We start from the raw sequence: 19117 nt of genomic DNA on the forward strand, positions 1-19117 counted from the left end.
ATTAAAGCTGCACCCCTCCTTTCCTCCCTCCCAGTCTAATGCTGATGTTCTCGGTATTCAGATGTATTAAAGCTGCACCCCTCCTTTCCTCCCTCCCAGTCTAATGCTGATGTTCTCGGTATTCAGATGTATTAAAGCTGCACCCCTCCTTTCCTCCCTCCCAGTCTAATGCTGATGTTCTTTGTATTCAGATGTATTAAAGCTGCACCCCTCCTTTCCTCCCTCCCAGTCTAATGCTGATGTTCTCGGTATTCAGATGTATTAAAGCTGCACCCCTCCTTTCCTCCCTCCCAGTCTAACGCTGATGTTCTTTGTATTCAGATGTATTAAAGCTGCACCCCTCCTTTCCTCCCTCCCAGTCTAATGCTGATGTTCTCGGTATTCAGATGTATTAAAGCTGCACCCCTCCTTTCCTCCCTCCCAGTCTAATGCTGATGTTGTTGGTATTCAGATGTATTAAAGCTGCACCCCTCCTTTCCTCCCTCCCAGTCTAATGCTGATGTTCTCGGTAATCAGATGTATTAAAGCTGCACCCCTCCTTTCCTCCCTCCCAGTCTAATGCTGATGTTCTCGGTATTCAGATGTATTAAAGCTGCACCCCTCCTTTCCTCCCTCCCAGTCTAATGCTGATGTTCTTTGTATTCAGATGTATTAAAGCTGCACCCCTCCTTTCCTCCCTCCCAGTCTAATGCTGATGTTGTTGGTATTCAGATGTATTAAAGCTGCACCCCTCCTTTCCTCCCTCCCAGTCTAATGCTGATGTTCTTTGTATTCAGATGTATTAAAGCTGCACCCCTCCTTTCCTCCCTCCCAGTCTAATGCTGATGTTCTCGGTATTCAGATGTATTAAAGCTGCACCCCTCCTTTCCTCCCTCCCAGTCTAATGCTGATGTTATCGGTATTCAGATGTATTAAAGCTGCACCCCTCCTTTCCTCCCTCCCAGTCTAATGCTGATGTTCTCGGTATTCAGATGTATTAAAGCTGCACCCCTCCTTTCCTCCCTCCCAGTCTAATGCTGATGTTCTCGGTATTCAGATGTATTAAAGCTGCACCCCTCCTTTCCTCCCTCCCAGTCTAATGCTGATGGTATCGGTATTCAGATGTATTAAAGCTGCACCCCTCCTTTCCTCCCTCCCAGTCTAATGCTAATCTTCTCGGTATTCAGATGTATTAAAGCTGCACCCCTCCTTTCCTCCCTCCCAGTCTAATGCTGATGTTCTCGGTATTCAGATGTATTAAAGCTGCACCCCTTCTTTCTTCCCTCCCACTCTAATGCTGATGTTCTCGGTATTCAGATGTATTAAAGCTGCACCCCTTCTTTCTTCCCTCCCACTCTAATGCTGATGTTCTCGGTATTCAGATGTATTAAAGCTGCACCCCTCTTTTCCTCCCTCCCAGTCTAATGCTGATGTTCTCGGTATTCAGATGTATTAAAGCTGCATCCCTCCTTTCCTCCCTCCCAGTCTAATGCTGATGTTCTCGGTATTCAGATGTATTAAAGCTGCACCCCTCTTTTCCTCCCTCCCAATCTAATGCTGATGTTCTTTGTATTCAGATGTATTAAAGCTGCACCCCTCCTTTCCTCCCTCCCAGTCTAATGCTGATGTTCTCGGTATTCAGATGTATTAAAGCTGCACCCCACCTTTCCTCCCTCCCAGGGGGCGGTCGGGTAGCCTAGTGGTTACAGCGTTAGCACGTCACGCCGAAGACCCGGGTTCGATTCCCGACATTGGTACAATGTGTGCAGCCCATTTCTGGTGTCCCCCGCCGTGATATTGCTGGAAAATTGCTAAAAGTGGCGTAAGACCTCACTCACTCACTCACTCCTCCCTCCCAGTCTAGTGCTGATGTTCTCGGTATTCAGATGTATTAAAGCTGCACCCCTCCTTTCCTCCCTCCCAGTCTAATGTTGATGTTCTCGGTATTCAGATGTATTAAAGCTGCACCCCACCTTTCCTCCCTCCCAGTCTAATGCTGATGTTCTCGGTATTCAGATGTATTAAAGCTGCACCCCTCCTTTCCTCCCTCCCAGTCTAATGCTGATGTTCTCGGTATTCAGATGTATTAAAGCTGCACCCCTCCTTTCCTCCCTCCCAGTCTAATGCTGATGTTCTCGGTATTCAGATGTATTAAAGCTGCACCCCTCCTTTCCTCCCTCCCAGTCTAATGCTGATGTTCTCGGTATTCAGATGTATTAAAGCTGCACCCCTTCTTTCCTCCCTCCCAGTCTAATGCTGATGTTCTTTGTATTCAGATGTATTAAAGCTGCACCCCTCCTTTCCTCCCTCCCAGTCTAATGCTGATGTTCTCGGTATTCAGATGTATTAAAGCTGCACCCCTCCTTTCCTCCCTGCCAGTCTAATGCTGATGTTCTCGGTATTCAGATGTATTAAAGCTGCACCCCTCCTTTCCTCCCTCCCAGTCTAATGCTGATGTTCTCGGTATTCAGATGTATTAAAGCTGCACCCCACCTTTCCTCCCTCCCAGGGGGCGGTCGGGTAGCCTAGTGGTTAAAGCGTTAGCACGTCACGCCGAAGACCCGGGTTCGATTCCCGACATTGGTACAATGTGTGAAGCCCATTTCTGGTGTTCCCCGCCGTGATATTGCTGGAATATTGCTAAAAGTGGCGTAAAACCTCACTCACTCACTCACTCAATCACTCCTCCCTCCCAGTCTAGTGCTGATGTTCTCGGTATTCAGATGTATTAAAGCTGCACCCCTCCTTTCCTCCCTCCCAGTCTAATGCTGATGTTCTCGGTATTCAGATGTATTAAAGCTGCACCCCTCCTTTCCTCCCTCCCAGTCTAATGCTGATGTTCTCGGTATTCAGATGTATTAAAGCTGCACCCCTCCTTTCCTCCCTCCCAGTCTAATGCTGATGTTCTCGGTATTCAGATGTATTAAAGCTGCACCCCACCTTTCCTCCCTCCCAGTCCAATGCTGATGTTCTCGGTATTCAGATGTATTAAAGCTGCACCCCTCCTTTCCTCCCTCCCAGTCTAATGCTGATGTTCTCGGTATTCAGATGTATTAAAGCTGCACCCCTCCTTTCCTCCCTCCCAGTCTAATGCTGATGTTCTTTGTATTCAGATGTATTAAGGCTGCACCCCTCCTTTCCTCCCTCCCAGTCTAATGCTGATGTTCTCGGTATTCAGATGTATTAAAGCTGCACCCCTCCTTTCCTCCCTCCCAGTCTAATGCTGATGTTCTCGGTATTCAGATGTATTAAAGCTGCACCCCACCTTTCCTCCCTCCCAGGGGGCGGTCGGGTAGCCTAGTGGTTAAAGCGTTAGCACCTCACGCCGAAGACCCGGGTTCGATTCCCGACATTGGTACAATGTGTGAAGCCCATTTCTGGTGTCCCCCGCCGTGATATTGCTGGAATATTGCTAAAAGTGGCGTAAAACCTCACTCACTCACTCACTCAATCACTCCTCCCTCCCAGTTTAATGCTAATCTTCTCGGTATTCAGATGTATTAAAGCTGCACCCCTCCTTTCCTCCCTCCCAGTCTAATGCTGATGTTCTCGGTATTCAGATGTATTAAAGCTGCACCCCTCCTTTCCTCCCTCCCAGTCTAATGCTGATGTTCTCGGTATTCAGTTGTATTAAAGCTGCACCCCTCCTTTCCTCCCTCCCAGTCTAATGCTGATGTTCTTTGTATTCAGATGTATTAAAGCTGCACCCCTCCTTTCCTCCCTCCGTGTCTAATGCCGATGTTGTTGGTATTCAGATGTATTAAAGCTGCACCCCTCCTTTCCTCCCTCCCAGTCTAATGCTGATGTTCTCGGTATTCAGATGTATTAAAGCTGCACCCCTCCTTTCCTCCCTCCCAGTCTAACGCTGATGTTATTTGTATTCAGATGTATTAAAGCTGCACCCCTCCTTTCCTCCCTCCCAGTCTAATGCTGATGTTCTCGGTATTCAGATGTATTAAAGCTGCACCCCTCCTTTCCTCCCTCCCAGTCTAATGCTGATGTTGTTGGTATTCAGATGTATTAAAGCTGCACCCCTCCTTTCCTCCCTCCCAGTCTAATGCTGATGTTCTCGGTATTCAGATGTATTAAAGCTGCACCCCTCCTTTCCTCCCTCCCAGTCTAATGCTGATGTTCTCGGTATTCAGATGTATTAAAGCTGCACCCCTCCTTTCCTCCCTCCCAGTCTAATGCTGATGTTCTTTGTATTCAGATGTATTAAAGCTGCACCCCTCCTTTCCTCCCTCCCAGTCTAATGCTGATGTTGTTGGTATTCAGATGTATTAAAGCTGCACCCCTCCTTTCCTCCCTCCCAGTCTAATGCTGATGTTCTTTGTATTCAGATGTATTAAAGCTGCACCCCTCCTTTCCTCCCTCCCAGTCTAACGCTGATGTTCTTTGTATTCAGATGTATTAAAGCTGCACCCCTCCTTTCCTCCCTCCCAGTCTAATGCTGATGTTCTCGGTATTCAGATGTATTAAAGCTGCACCCCACCTTTCCTCCCTCCCAGGGGGCGGTCGGGTAGCCTAGTGGTTAAAGCGTTAGCACGTCACGCCGAAGACCCGGGTTCGATTCCCGACATTGGTACAATGTGTGAAGCCCATTTCTGGTGTCCCCCGCCGTGATATTGCTTGAATATTGCTAAAAGTGGCGTAAAACCTCACTCACTCACTCACTCAATCACTCCTCCCTCCCAGTCTAATGCTAATGTTCTCGGTATTCAGATGTATTAAAGCTGCACCCCTCCTTTCCTCCCTCCCAGTCTAATGCTGATGTTCTCGGTATTCAGATGTATTAAAGCTGCACCCCTCCTTTCCTCCCTCCCGGTCTAATGCTGATGTTCTCGGTATTCAGATGTATTAAAGCTGCACCCCTCCTTTCCTCCCTCCTAGTCTAATGCTGATGTTCTCGGTGTTCAGATGTATTAAAGCTGCACCCCTCCTTTCCTCCCTCCCAGTCTAATGCTGATGTTCTTTGTATTCAGATGTATTAAGGCTGCACCCATCCTTTCCTCCCTCCAAGTCTAATGCTGATGTTCTCGGTATTCAGATGTATTAAAGCTGCACCCCTCCTTTCCTCCCTCCCAGTCTAATGCTGATGTTCTCTGTATTCAGATGTATTAAAGCTGCACCCCTCCTTTCCTCCCTCTCAGTCTAATGCTGATGTTCTCGGTATTCAGATGTATTAAAGCTGCACCCCTCCTTTCCTCCCTCCCAGTCTAATGCTGAAGTTGTTGGTATTCAGATGTATTAAAGCTGCACCCCTCCTTTCCTCCCTCCCAGTCTAATGCTGATGTTCTCGGTATTCAGATGTATTAAAGCTTCACCCCTCCTTTCCTCCCTCCCAGTCTAATGCTGATGTTCTCGGTATTCAGATGTATTAAAGCTGCACCCCTCCTTTCCTCCCTCCCAGTCTAATGCTGATGTTCTTTGTATTCAGATGTATTAAAGCTGCACCCCTCCTTTCCTCCCTCCCAGTCTAACGCTGATGTTCTGTGTATTCAGATGTATTAAAGCTGCACCCCTCCTTTCCTCCCTCCCAGTCTAATGCTGATGTTCTCGGTATTCAGATGTATTAAAGCTGCACCCCTCCTTTCCTCCCTCTCAGTCTAATGCTGATGTTCTCGGTATTTAGATGTATTAAAGCTGCACCCCTCCTTTCCTCCCTCCCGGTCTAATGCTGATGTTCTTTGTATTCAGATGTATTAAAGCTGCACCCCTCCTTTCCTCCCTCCTAGTCTAATGCTGATGTTCTCGGTATTCAGATGTATTAAAGCTGCACCCCTCCTTTCCTCCCTCCCAGTCTAATGCTGATGTTCTTTGTATTCAGATGTATTAAGGCTGCACCCCTCCTTTCCTCCCGCCCAGTCTAATGCTGATGTTCTCGGTATTCAGATGTATTAAAGCTGCACCCCTCCTTTCCTCCCTCCCAGTCTAATGCTGATGTTCTCTGTATTCAGATGTATTAAAGCTGCACCCCTCCTTTCCTCCCTCTCAGTCTAATGCTGATGTTCTCGGTATTCAGATGTATTAAAGCTGCACCCCTCCTTTCCTCCCTCCCAGTCTAATGCTGAAGTTGTTGGTATTCAGATGTATTAAAGCTGCACCCCTCCTTTCCTCCCTCCCAGTCTAATGCTGATGTTCTCGGTATTCAGATGTATTAAAGCTTCACCCCTCCTTTCCTCCCTCCCAGTCTAATGCTGAAGTTGTTGGTATTCAGATGTATTAAAGCTGCACCCCTCCTTTCCTCCCTCTCAGTCTAATGCTGATGTTCTCGGTATTCAGATGTATTAAAGCTGCACCCCTCCTTTCCTCCCTCCCAGTCTAATGCTGAAGTTGTTGGTATTCAGATGTATTAAAGCTGCACCCCTCCTTTCCTCCCTCCCAGTCTAATGCTGATGTTCTCGGTATTCAGATGTATTAAAGCTGCACCCCTCCTTTCCTCCCTCCCAGTCTAATGCTGATGTTCTCGGTATTCAGATGTATTAAAGCTTCACCCCTCCTTTCCTCCCTCCCAGTCTAATGCTGATGTTCTCGGTATTCAGATGTATTAAAGCTGCACCCCTCCTTTCCTCCCTCCCAGTCTAATGCTGATGTTCTTTGTATTCAGATGTATTAAAGCTGCACCCCTCCTTTCCTCCCTCCCAGTCTAATGCTGATGTTGTTGGTATTCAGATGTATTAAAGCTGCACCCCTCCTTTCCTCCCTCCCAGTCTAATGCTGATGTTCTTTGTATTCAGATGTATTAAAGCTGCACCCCTCCTTTCCTCCCTCCCAGTCTAACGCTGATGTTCTGTGTATTCAGATGTATTAAAGCTGCACCCCTCCTTTCCTCCCTCCCAGTCTAATGCTGATGTTCTCGGTATTCAGATGTATTAAAGCTGCACCCCTCCTTTCCTCCCTCTCAGTCTAATGCTGATGTTCTCGGTATTCAGATGTATTAAAGCTGCACCCCTCCTTTCCTCCCTCCAAGTCTAACGCTGATGTTCTGTGTATTCAGATGTATTAAAGCTGCACCCCTCCTTTCCTCCCTCCCGGTCTAATGCTGATGTTCTCGGTATTCAGATGTATTAAAGCTGCACCCCTCCTTTCCTCCCTCTCAGTCTAATGCTGATGTTCTCGGTATTCAGATGTATTAAAGCTGCACCCCTCCTTTCCTCCCTCCCAGTCTAATGCTGATGTTCTTTGTATTCAGATGTATTAAAGCTGCACCCCTCCTTTCCTCCCTCCCAGTCTAACGCTGATGTTCTGTGTATTCAGATGTATTAAAGCTGCACCCCTCCTTTCCTCCCTCCCAGTCTAATGCTGATGTTCTCGGTATTCAGATGTATTAAAGCTGCACCCCTCCTTTCCTCCCTCCCAGTCTAATGCTGATGTTCTCTGTATTCAGATGTATTAAAGCTGCACCCCTCCTTTCCTCCCTCTCAGTCTAATGCTGATGTTCTCGGTATTCAGATGTATTAAAGCTGCACCCCTCCTTTCCTCCTTCCCAGTCTAATGCTGAAGTTGTTGGTATTCAGATGTATTAAAGCTGCACCCCTCCTTTCCTCCCTCCCAGTCTAATGCTGATGTTCTCGGTATTCAGATGTATTAAAGCTTCACCCCTCCTTTCCTCCCTCCCAGTCTAATGCTGATGTTCTCGGTATTCAGATGTATTAAAGCTGCACCCCTCCTTTCCTCCCTCCCAGTCTAATGCTGATGTTCTTTGTATTCAGATGTATTAAAGCTGCACCCCTCCTTTCCTCCCTCCCAGTCTAATGCTGATGTTGTTGGTATTCAGATGTATTAAAGCTGCACCCCTCCTTTCCTCCCTCCCAGTCTAATGCTGATGTTCTTTGTATTCAGATGTATTAAAGCTGCACCCCTCCTTTCCTCCCTCCCAGTCTAACGCTGATGTTCTGTGTATTCAGATGTATTAAAGCTGCACCCCTCCTTTCCTCCCTCCCAGTCTAATGCTGATGTTCTCGGTATTCAGATGTATTAAAGCTGCACCCCTCCTTTCCTCCCTCTCAGTCTAATGCTGATGTTCTCGGTATTCAGATGTATTAAAGCTGCACCCCTCCTTTCCTCCCTCCAAGTCTAACGCTGATGTTCTGTGTATTCAGATGTATTAAAGCTGCACCCCTCCTTTCCTCCCTCCCAGTCTAATGCTGATGTTCTCGGTATTCAGATGTATTAAAGCTGCACCCCTCCTTTCCTCCCTCTCAGTCTAATGCTGATGTTCTCGGTATTCAGATGTATTAAAGCTGCACCCCTCCTTTCCTCCCTCCCAGTCTAATGCTGATGTTCTTTGTATTCAGATGTATTAAAGCTGCACCCCTCCTTTCCTCCCTCCCAGTCTAACGCTGATGTTCTGTGTATTCAGATGTATTAAAGCTGCACCCCTCCTTTCCTCCCTCCCAGTCTAATGCTGATGTTCTCGGTATTCAGATGTATTAAAGCTGCACCCCTCCTTTCCTCCCTCCAAGTCTAATGCTGATGTTCTCGGTATTCAGATGTATTAAAGCTGCACCCCTCCTTTCCTCCCTCCCAGTCTAATGCTGATGTTCTCGGTATTCAGATGTATTAAAGCTGCACCCCTCCTTTCCTCCCTCCCAGTCTAATGCTGATGTTCTCGGTATTCAGATGTATTAAAGCTGCACCCCTCCTTTCCTCCCTCCCAGTCTAATGCTGATGTTCTCGGTATTCAGATGTATTAAAGCTGCACCCCTCCTTTCCTCCCTCCCAGTCTAATGCTGATGTTCTCGGTATTCAGATGTATTAAAGCTGCACCCCTCCTTTCCTCCCTCCCAGTCTAATGCTGATGTTCTTTGTATTCAGATGTATTAAAGCTGCACCCCTCCTTTCCTCCCTCCCAGTCTAATGCTGATGTATTAAAGCTGCACTGTTGCCCCACAACATGGAGACGGCGTGGAAGACAAAGACGCTACCAGATTTGAAGAACACCAAGTTTGCAGAGACATTTCGGGTGACCCTGGCTGAGCAGAAGTTGTCTTCCAAGACGCTGCAGGTCAACGTGTGGAGCATACACCCCACTAGGGAGGAGGAGTGCCTGGTGAGTGCCGCAGATAGGTCACATTTGGGCTGGGAGTCCAAACTTACTACCCGGGTACTCAACCCCCTATTACCCAACCCTACACTGACACCCACTGTAGGTCTCAAGAGATGAGTACAAAATGTCCGATTGTGAATTGTTTGAATGGAGCTCTGACAAAAAGTATTTAGATTCCCTCCCCTACCCTATAAATCGATCTGGTCATATATACACTGAAGTTGACTGAAGCTTTATCTTTATTCAAACATATAAAACCGAACTGATTTCTCCAGTTCCTTGTAGTCCGCTATACCCATGTTCTACTGTATATACGTGATATAATTTTGAGATCCATTTTTGGGAGTCATGGAAAGATTTAAATATCCCTATCAAAAGTTGAGTATTATATTACACTAATGTGATCTTGTACCATGTCAAACCCATGGAGAGTCATCTCATTCTAAGATGTCTGTTGTGTTGACAGGGCTGTGCTCAAGTGAGTCTGGCTTATTTCGACCCGAAGGAGGTTTCCACCCGATGGTACAACATTCTGAGTTTTATGTTCATGCAGTCAGATTTGAGGACCGGGACGAAGAAATCAAGTGTGTTGACAGGGCTGTGCTCAAGTGAGTCTGGCTGATTTCGACCCGAAGGAGGTTTCTACCCGATGGTACAACATTCTGAGTTTTAAGTTCATGCAGTCAGATTTGAGGACCGGGACGAAGAAATCAAGTGAAGCCAGTCAGCCATCGTCCAGTAGTACCCTCAGCTCGGATGACACACGGCACTCCTCCAGCCAAACTCTCACACAGGCAACAGTTTAGTTGGGGGAACGTTTTCATGCAAGGTGGTTGTAGGTCTGTGGGTCTTGTAGTGATTAATATGCAAGGTTTGTGGTAGGTCAGGGTGAATTCCTGGTAGGGATTAATATCCAAAAGGTTGTTATACGTCTGTGTGTGAATTCCTGGTAGGGATTAATATACAAAGGGTTGTTATACGCCTGTGGGTGAATTCCTGGTAGGGATTAATATCCAAAGGGTTGTTATACGTCTGTGGGTGAATTCCTGGTAGGGATTAATATCCAAAGGGTTGTTATACGTCTGTGGGTGAATTCCTGGTAGGGATTAATATCCAAAGGGTTTTTCTACGTCTGTGGGTGAATTCCTGGTAGGGATTAATATCCAAAGGGTTTTTCTACGTCTGTGGGTGAATTCCTGGTTGGAACTAACATGCAAATGTTGTTCTACGTCTGTGGGTGAATTCCTTTGTTGCTCATGCTGTCACCCACTGGTGTCACCCACTTGTGTCCCCCATTTAGTATTTCCTTAACACACATCTGGATGACCAGCTGAATGTGGTACTGATTGTTAAATGCCTCCTTAACGCGTTCCACAAAGCCTGCTTCATAACACGCACTATTATTGTTACTTGCACACAAGACTTGAACATTCCAACCATTTGTTTTATTCCAGAGAGAATCGTCTGACAGAGTTACACAGCTGCTTGAAGCTTCTTCTGCCAAGCTTCGCAAGTCGTCTCTGCCAAGTGACGAGAAGCCAGTCCTGGAGGTCGTCGTGAAGGAGGCCAGGTAGGCGTGCTGTAGAACATAACTAGGTTCGATGGACACTCTGTGACAGGCATTGTTAGATGGTGTTTGCAGTATGAGATGGTGTTTGCGATATGAGATGGTGTATGCGATATGAGATAGTGTATGCGACATGAGATTGTGTATGCAAGACTGGATGGTGTGTGCAATATGAGATGGTGTATGCGATATGAGATGGTGTATGCGATATGACATGGTGTATGCAAGACTGGATGGTGTATGCAATATGAGATGGTGTATGCGATATGAGATGGTGTATGCAATATGACATGGTGTATGCAAGACTGGATGGTGTATGCAATATGAGATGGTGTATGCGATATGAGATGGTGTATGCGATATGAGATGGTGTATGCAAGACGGGATGGTGTGTGCACTATGAAATGGTGTATGCAAGACAGGATTGTGTATGCAATACGAGATGGTGTATGCAATATGAAATGGTGTGTGCAAGACAGGATGATGTATGCAATATGAAATGGTGTATGCAAGACTGGATGGTGTATGCAATATGAGATGGTGTATGCAAGACAGGATGGTGTATGCAATATGAAATGGTGTATGCAAGACGGGATGGTGTATGCAATATGAGATGGTGTATGCAATATGAGATGGTGTATGCAATATGAAATGGTGTATGCTAGACAGGATGGTGTATGCAATATGAGATGGTGTATGCAATATGAGATGGTGTATGCAATATGAGATGGTGTATGCAAGACGGGATGGTGTATGCAATACGGGATGGTGTATGCAATACGGGATGGTGTATGCAATACGGGATGGTGTATGCAATACGAGATGGTGTATGCAATACGGGATGGTGTATGCTAGACAGGATGGTGTATGCAATACCAGATGGTGTATGCTAGACAGGATGGTGTATGCAATATGAGATGGTGTATGCAATATATGACAGTTTGCAGCTGATGTGTATAAATATTTAAGTGTGCCATGTTTCAGTCACTTCAAGTCTCCTCATCCTGCTGTGTCCTCGGTGAAGGAAGAAAACAGCGACGAGTCCACCATCATCTCCTCCCAGACATCCACGCTCACCAGGAACCAAGGTAATGGCAGACTTGACGGCACAATCATCTATTCAGTTGCTCACAGAATGACAAGAAACGTTCCAGGACTGCGATCCTCTAGATTGAGTGTTCTATGTCAGAAGTGTAGCGGAAGTTTTAAATGTTCAAATGAAAGAGTCAACTAAAGCAATGCTTTTCTGCCTGACATTTGTCTTGTTGAAAGTATGATGAGTAACAAATGCAGGTCACCATGTTAGGTACCATGTTGTGACAATGTGAACAAGAAGACAAGATTTTTAGCGAGACAATTATTCATACACTGTTTCTATCTGGGCTTTTAATCACATTCAACACGGCGGTAGGGTAGCCTAGAGGTTAAAGTGCTGAATGCCTAGGTTTAATTTCCCACATGAAACCCATTCCTGGTGTCCCCTGCTGTGCTGAAATATTGATGAAAGTGATGGAAAACCATACTCACTCACTCACTCACTCACTCACTCACTCACTCACTCACTCACTCACTCGCTCGCTCGCTCGCTCGCTCACTCACTCACTCGCTCGCTCACTTGCTTTCTGAATGAAATTAAACAAGGTTTACCTCCTGTCAGATGCATCTATGTAACAAATACTTTTGCCCCTAGGTCCCGAGGACATGGCCAGCCACCAAGATAGGGAGACAAGCCCACGTCTGGCTGGATTTGGGGAGAATGATGATGAGGAGGACGAAGATGATGAAGACTTGGAGGAAGAAGATGAGAAAGTGAGGGTCAAAAATAATATGGGAACGCTTAGTGTCACTTTGTGATAATTAGGCTCTGAACAATGGACAATAAGTATGAAACGCATACAAGAAAAGGAAGAAATTACAACAATTGTCATTTAATATATTTTATATTAAATAAGCTCCAGGTCCATATATGTGCATATAGTATGGTGTACTTCTTTCTGATTTTCATAAAGTATGAATGTGTTTGTTTCTGACATCTTCCCGAAGCAAGAGAGTTAACTGTCTTTAAAAGTCTAGTTTCCACCCTTGCCGAACTTGGCTGGAATTACTAGGCTCGATTGTAGTGCCACCAGTGGCTAGTACCAGTTATGTCCCCTCTCAGCCTCTCCTATGGACCAATGGACCTTTCGTATCACTTGCGTTTGCTTCACCCAAAATGTCGGCGCCAAGCCAGGGCGATCTGATCGGTAATCAAGATATATATTGTGATAAAACGGGTCTTACATCGCGAAATGGATCAAATCACATGAGCACCTTGATTAAAAACATGAAAAGATTTGGAAAATATCTGCTGACATTGAGTTGGCGATGCCCATGCTTTGCAAATCCTGCAATCGGCCGAAATTTGCACGACAGTATACGAACCGGGTTTCGATTTCGGTGCGCGATTTTGATTGGACTATGCATAGACTCGTTAGTCCAGCCAAAATGTAACTCAATAATACCAGCCTAGTTCGGCAAGGGTGGAAACTGGACTTTTATAGTCAGTTAACTCGCTTGCCTTGGGAAGATGGTTTCACAGGAAGTTCATTAACAGCTAGGTAGGTCCTATGTCTGTATGTAGTGTTTTAGGTGGTTTGAGAGACCAACCGACAATGAAAACCATGAAAGAAAGAAAATATTTTTGACAAAAAAAAGTTGGTCCAACTCTGTTTTACAATTAGATTAAATAAAAAAAGCACACAAGTTTTTATCACTGCTGCTCGTAAGATGCATGAATAATATGTATGAAAGTCTTTATTTTAACTGAATAACAATCAGTTACCTTGTGGTATCTTGCCATGTTAAGACCTATTTTCTTTTTAATTGTAGCAGTACTAATCTGGAAGTTGACTTTTTTTTGGCCACCTACATTGAATTTTAGACCATATTTTTTTAAAACCAGCTAATAGGAAATTAGAAAATAAAGGCCTTACTTTGCCATATCCAGTGCTAGATGGCATTGTGAGAAGCATTGTGGATTCAGAAGGGGGTTCTAGGGGGTTGTATTATGTTGAAGATGACCCCTCCCTTTTGAAAATGTTGGATCCACCCTTGAGAAGGTAGCCTGAGTTTGTGTGTGCTCTCTACTTCAGGACTACAATGAAATGATGCAGGAAGTCCTGGCTGAACTTGAAAACATTGAAAACCTGGACGACCACTTCTCTGAATCGGATGAATCTCTACACGTGAAAACTTGTGATGCTGAGACAAATACCGAAGGAGATTATTCGGTGAAAGAAATCAAACGGAGGCCAAACAATCATCACTTTCGAAACAGCACCATCCGTCGGTCACAAACATTCTCCCCGGCGTGCAGACAACAACCGCCTGGCTATGTGTGCAAGGTATGTACCCTCAGAAAACTCACTCTCCCACTCATTTAGGATAAGGTCAAAATGTCTAAAAGGAATCGGGCGGTCGGGTAGCCTAGTGGTTAAAGCGTTCGCTCGTCACGCTGAAGACCCGGGTTCGATTCCCGACATGTGTACAATGTGTGAAGCCCATTTCTTGTGTCCCCCGCCGTGATATTGCTGGAATATTGCTTAAAGCGGTGTAAAACCATATTCACTCACTCACTCTAAAAGGAATCACTGCCTTACTTGGCTGATTACGTGTCATTATTAACGGCTGTCTTGGATAGTTGCTGTTAACACTGGTACCCGTCATAATTTGTTCCTCTCCATGGCGTTAAACACGAGTGGAAACTTGTTTCAGAATAATATGTTTGATATCTTTCTGTTTAATGAAATGGGGCGCTTAACCTTTTCATGTATATATTACATGATGTGATGAGTTCCCTATTTCCATGAACATAATTATTACCGTATTCCCTCCCCCCCCCCCCCTCCCCAATGAAACATGATCTGGTGAACATTCATGACCCTGCACTGCACCCTCTCCGGATGTTGCAGTCTTCGTTCTCCGCCCACCTGAACCCGAGGACGTCTCTGGACCTGGAGCTGGACCTACAGGCCTCCCACGTCAAGCTCTCGCACCTCAACGATGAAATCACACGCTTAAAAGAACTGAAGCGACTTATGGAGGATGCCAAGTCAAAAGGTAAATTGATGGGATCTGCAAAACTACCCTATGTTAGTATGATGAAGAGGTATCAGTCCAGACTAGTACAAGCAGCCACACAAACACACACACACACGTACATGCACGTCGCTATATAAGTGCAATAATCTTGCGTTGTTAAACCCCATTTCAACGGACCTTTCATTGACTTTAATTTGTTTTTGTTAAAGTCACCTAGAAGAACAACCTATGTTCAAGTTGATCCCAATATGACACATGGGTGTTGGCTGGTGTATACGGTGCACATCATCATCATAATAATAATAATAATAATAATAATAATAATAATCACTTCTATGGCACGAAAACCTCGGAACATATTTTCATATCTGTATGATTCTAAAATTTCGTTTAGCATACGACAATGACGAGAAATATAGAATATCATACCCCCACCAACACAATTCCTAACGAAGATTTGCTTATCAGCAATCTTTATCATTCCACAATATTTAGTAAAGAAGTGTTTACGTAGCGTAACTAAAGAGCCGACTTGCGTAGCTCGACATTCCTTTTTCTTTTGGACGCTTAACGAACGGCATTGACACGAAAAAAACATGCAGCGAACGCGATTTATATGAACATAGAAAACAAAATAAGGTAAATAATTAAATGCAATCTGCCAAGGACTTATCTTATTTAAACTTACATGAATTATTATCATCACAAATGAAAGAAAACAGTTCTAATTAATGGAAAATACTGCGTCACTTCATTAAAGATTCTGGACCCAGCAACGTTATACCACCTCTGATCAATAATAACAACACAGTAACTGATTTATTTTCAGATTTTCAAATATCCATATCCAACCTCTATGTTTGTTATTCATTTCATCTCTTGAGAAATCATAGGCTCATCATTGCCATTGTACAAATACCACCCTTCAAACTACAGCCATTTTTCACTGTTATCTTGTCTCTTCAAAATATTTGAACGAGACATTTTTAGGAAATTCAATGTATAATTTCTTTCTGGAAAATAAAATACTTCCAAATATCAATCGGGATTCATGCCAAACAGTTGCAGTATATATCAACTGATTGAAATTTATAATCATATTTGTAATTCGCTTGATAGTCATAATAGTCTGGTCATTCTGTAATTGTAAGAAAATTGCAACAGAATATTTTACGACTGTTTCCTTTTAATTGAATGTATTTGAGTTTGTATTAAAAAGTCTACCAAAATCAACCTTCGGGAAAATGGTTAATTCCCGCATCAAAAAAGATAAAAACCAACGAGGAGAATATGGCATCTACGGGCCGCCGTACATCAAGAAGAGCTCGCAAAGGGAGATAATTCGTAGTGATCCTGCTAGTGCCTTGGAAAATATTCAGAAAAAAAAACAACGCTAACGGAGCCGTATTATTTCATGGTAAGTTGACAGATACACATTTATTTAAAAATGTAATTAATAATGATGAAAATAATAGCAGTTGGCTTCCAATATACTTCTAACATGCCCATCAACCATAAATCGTGTAGCGTCGTCTGCTATGTAATTACGGCTGCACCAGCAGAGAACATGTGCGTCAAACACGACCGATAACCATATTCCTGTCTTTTATAAATTCATCCAACATTGTTACAATTATTAGAAACATAAATATGTGAAAAATTATATCGAAAAGTGGACCCTCCTTGATAAAATATTAAAAAAATGTATGGAAGCCCATGAGTGTCATGATATATAATCAGTTGCGTAATGCGTACGTAATTTGCAATTCATTAAATTCATTACGTTTTACAACCAATCTTTACAATATTGATATCGGAACAAGTTACCTATTTCTAAAACACCCGATATTGACATTTCTCGTCTTGAGTGAATTTGTTTTACTGTTTAAAGTCACAAAATTAACTCTTTTAACCGGCTTGTAACTTTTTTTTTGTCTGGGAAATTGGTGAAAAACGGAACCAGGAAAATTCAGCAAATGCAGATGTAATTACTTGAAATATATAGGAATTTAAACAACTTTACTCTCTTTTGGCACGATGCTGTAAGACATTTTTCTTCTTTCAGAATTACGGCTACCATTCTGGAACGGCATGATCTCAGACAACAGCGCCAGTGGATTCTGTCTCCGTTTCTTGACTTGAAACTAAATTTGTAGCAGGAGTAGACCAAATACTGTCCCCAAAAATTGTTTAGAATACAGCGAGGCACTTGTGTGTTTATTCGCCGAAGGCCCGGGTTCGATTCCCCACATGGGTGCAATGCGTGAAGCCCATTTCTGGTGTCCCTCGGGGCAATCTTATTAAAATAAAATCTTTATACTCGCTACCGCCAAACAAAGATCTGAGGACATCCCATTAGGGGTCGCGTCAGAACGACCTTTCATCCGACCAATCAGAGCGTCGCTTACCAGATCATGAAAGTGACAGTAGGAACGTGTTTTCTAATCATGCAACCACGAAATATTTGACACGGGGTATTCCGAACGACAGTTACGTTTTTTTTTATTATATCCATACAATCTAGGCCATCTATAAGCCATTCCAGAGTGTTCTTCTTATCAGTTTTAATTTTCTGATCTGATTTTAATGAGATTGCTCTCGGGGGCACGGGTGGCCCAATCGTCTAAGGCGCCGCGATTCGCTGTGCAGAGTTGCGTCCCTTGGGCACCCCAGAAACCTATGATTGTGGGTTTGAATCCCGGTTCGCCCCGATAACGTTTCTAGGTTTGTCAGCACCATACCCGTGCTCGTGGGTTTCACCGAAGAGGTAAACGTCTAAGACCTGCATCACTTCGGGCTTTCCTTCCACATTAAGCTGACACGCCGTGATATAACTGGAATACTGTCAAACTCAACTCACTCACTCAGGTGCCCCCCGCCTTGATATAACTGGAATATTGCTAAAAGCGGCGTAAAACCATACTCACTCACTCACTTGAGCGTTTGCCATATTGCTATGCTATGCAATAGTCTATAATTATCTTGTACTTATACTCAAAATGAATAGATTCGCTCACTTAAATAAATGAATCTATAGTCAGTATAGCCTGTGTTCACTCAGCGTATCAGCGACAGTAATAGATAACCGGCTGACATGAGTTTCGCCGAGGCCCCTTTCACCAGAATAGACTATAGTCGGCCAACTACCCATGCGTTACCAAGTTTCAGTTCTCTATGCTATTAACATATTTATTTCCATAAAGTGGAGGGATTGGCAAACAAGCAAATTTTGCTTATCTGAATGCCTCTCCCAAACATGATACACATACAAATTACAATGTATTAAAGTGATATGAGAAATAGCATACATGATATAATTGACATTAAAGATATTATTGTTCTGTAAGTGTTTTATTACTGGATTATCTTTCGAAACTACAGCTACGTTATATTATTTACATCTAGCACAACAACATCACAGTATCATATATACTTGCCGTAAAAGGCGACTGTGCTTGTCGTTAAAGGCGACTACTAACGGGATCGGGTGGTCAGGCTAGCTGACTTGGTTGATGCATGTCATCGATCCCAATTGCGTGGATCGCTGCTCATGATGTCAATCACTGGATTGTCTGGTCCAGACTCGATTATTTACTGGCCGCCGTCATATAGCTGCAATATTGCTGAGTGCGGCATTATACAACAACAACAAAATTAACTTCTGAAATATGCAACCACTAAACTTACTTAAACGAATGAGTGTTCAACTATCAGTGGTTGTGAATAAGCATCGTAGTTTATAAAAGTTGGGATTTATACGACAATAGTTTGGTAATAATTTTCTTTCAAATCTAAAACAAGTATACTGGAACATATGATATTCATTTCCCCTTGTACGCGAGTCACAAATCGGGCAGAGTCTCAATCAAAGGAACATTCTGCCACGACCCGTTTCTACGGACAAAATAGTATTACTTGTACGAAATTGTAAAACTTGTATTGAAGGACACTTGACTTATCAAAATCATCCATTGTCTTTGGAATGAATTAAATTGTCCCTGTGATATTTTTTAGAAAGTAAAAATAAAAGTTGTATATCCAGATTGTTCTTTAATTTAGTTATATTAGAAAGAAAACTATAATAAATTTGAATCTCTTCCTTCCTACAAATATCCAAGAATACGAAAATACGAATTATATAAGGCCTATATCTTGTGACCTTGAGAAAGGTCATTCCCATGAGTTGATTTTGGTAGACTTTTTTTTCCTGAAAGCTGACATGCTACCAAATAACATAAAGTATGAATTAATTCTGTTGCAATTTTCTTGAGGTTGGCCATTTATTTCGACCAAAATGACCAGACTAGAAATATTTTTGGTTGATATTCTGTGATATTTCTAAGGTATTTCACAGGGTGCATAAAAGTACATCTTAAAAGCTACAACGATAGGGTATTACTGTTAAATTATTTGTGTGGTGTCGTAGTTATCTGTCAGATCAT

At 43.6% G+C, this 19117-nt stretch overlaps 1 protein-coding gene across 2 annotated transcripts in view; it reads left to right on the plus strand.

Annotated features, from left to right (window-relative positions):
• The window catches only part of LOC124128980 (protein kibra-like), a 250613-nt gene extending 233609 nt beyond the window's left edge, over window positions 1-17004 (plus strand). Inside the window, exons 1-8 of one of the 2 annotated variants that reach the window (XM_048387532.1) lie at window positions 8818-9031; window positions 9625-9822; window positions 10483-10598; window positions 11580-11683; window positions 12286-12404; window positions 13727-13978; window positions 14546-16092; window positions 16741-17004. In XM_048387532.1, coding sequence (XP_048243489.1) covers window positions 8876-9031; window positions 9625-9822; window positions 10483-10598; window positions 11580-11683; window positions 12286-12404; window positions 13727-13978; window positions 14546-14812 — 1212 coding nt within the window. In that variant the 5' untranslated portion in view covers window positions 8818-8875 and the 3' untranslated portion in view covers window positions 14813-16092; window positions 16741-17004. Of the gene's footprint in view, window positions 1-8817; window positions 9032-9624; window positions 9823-10482; window positions 10599-11579; window positions 11684-12285; window positions 12405-13726; window positions 13979-14545; window positions 16093-16740 lie in introns of those variants that run through there. The other variant, XM_048387530.1, reaches the window with a different exon arrangement.
• Window positions 17005-19117: the final 2113 nt, after the last annotated feature.

This window comes from Haliotis rufescens, unplaced genomic scaffold (genome assembly GCF_023055435.1).
Source record: "Haliotis rufescens isolate VD_foot unplaced genomic scaffold, xgHalRufe1.0.p SCAF_7, whole genome shotgun sequence".
NCBI classification, from domain to species: Eukaryota; Metazoa; Mollusca; class Gastropoda; order Lepetellida; family Haliotidae; genus Haliotis; species Haliotis rufescens.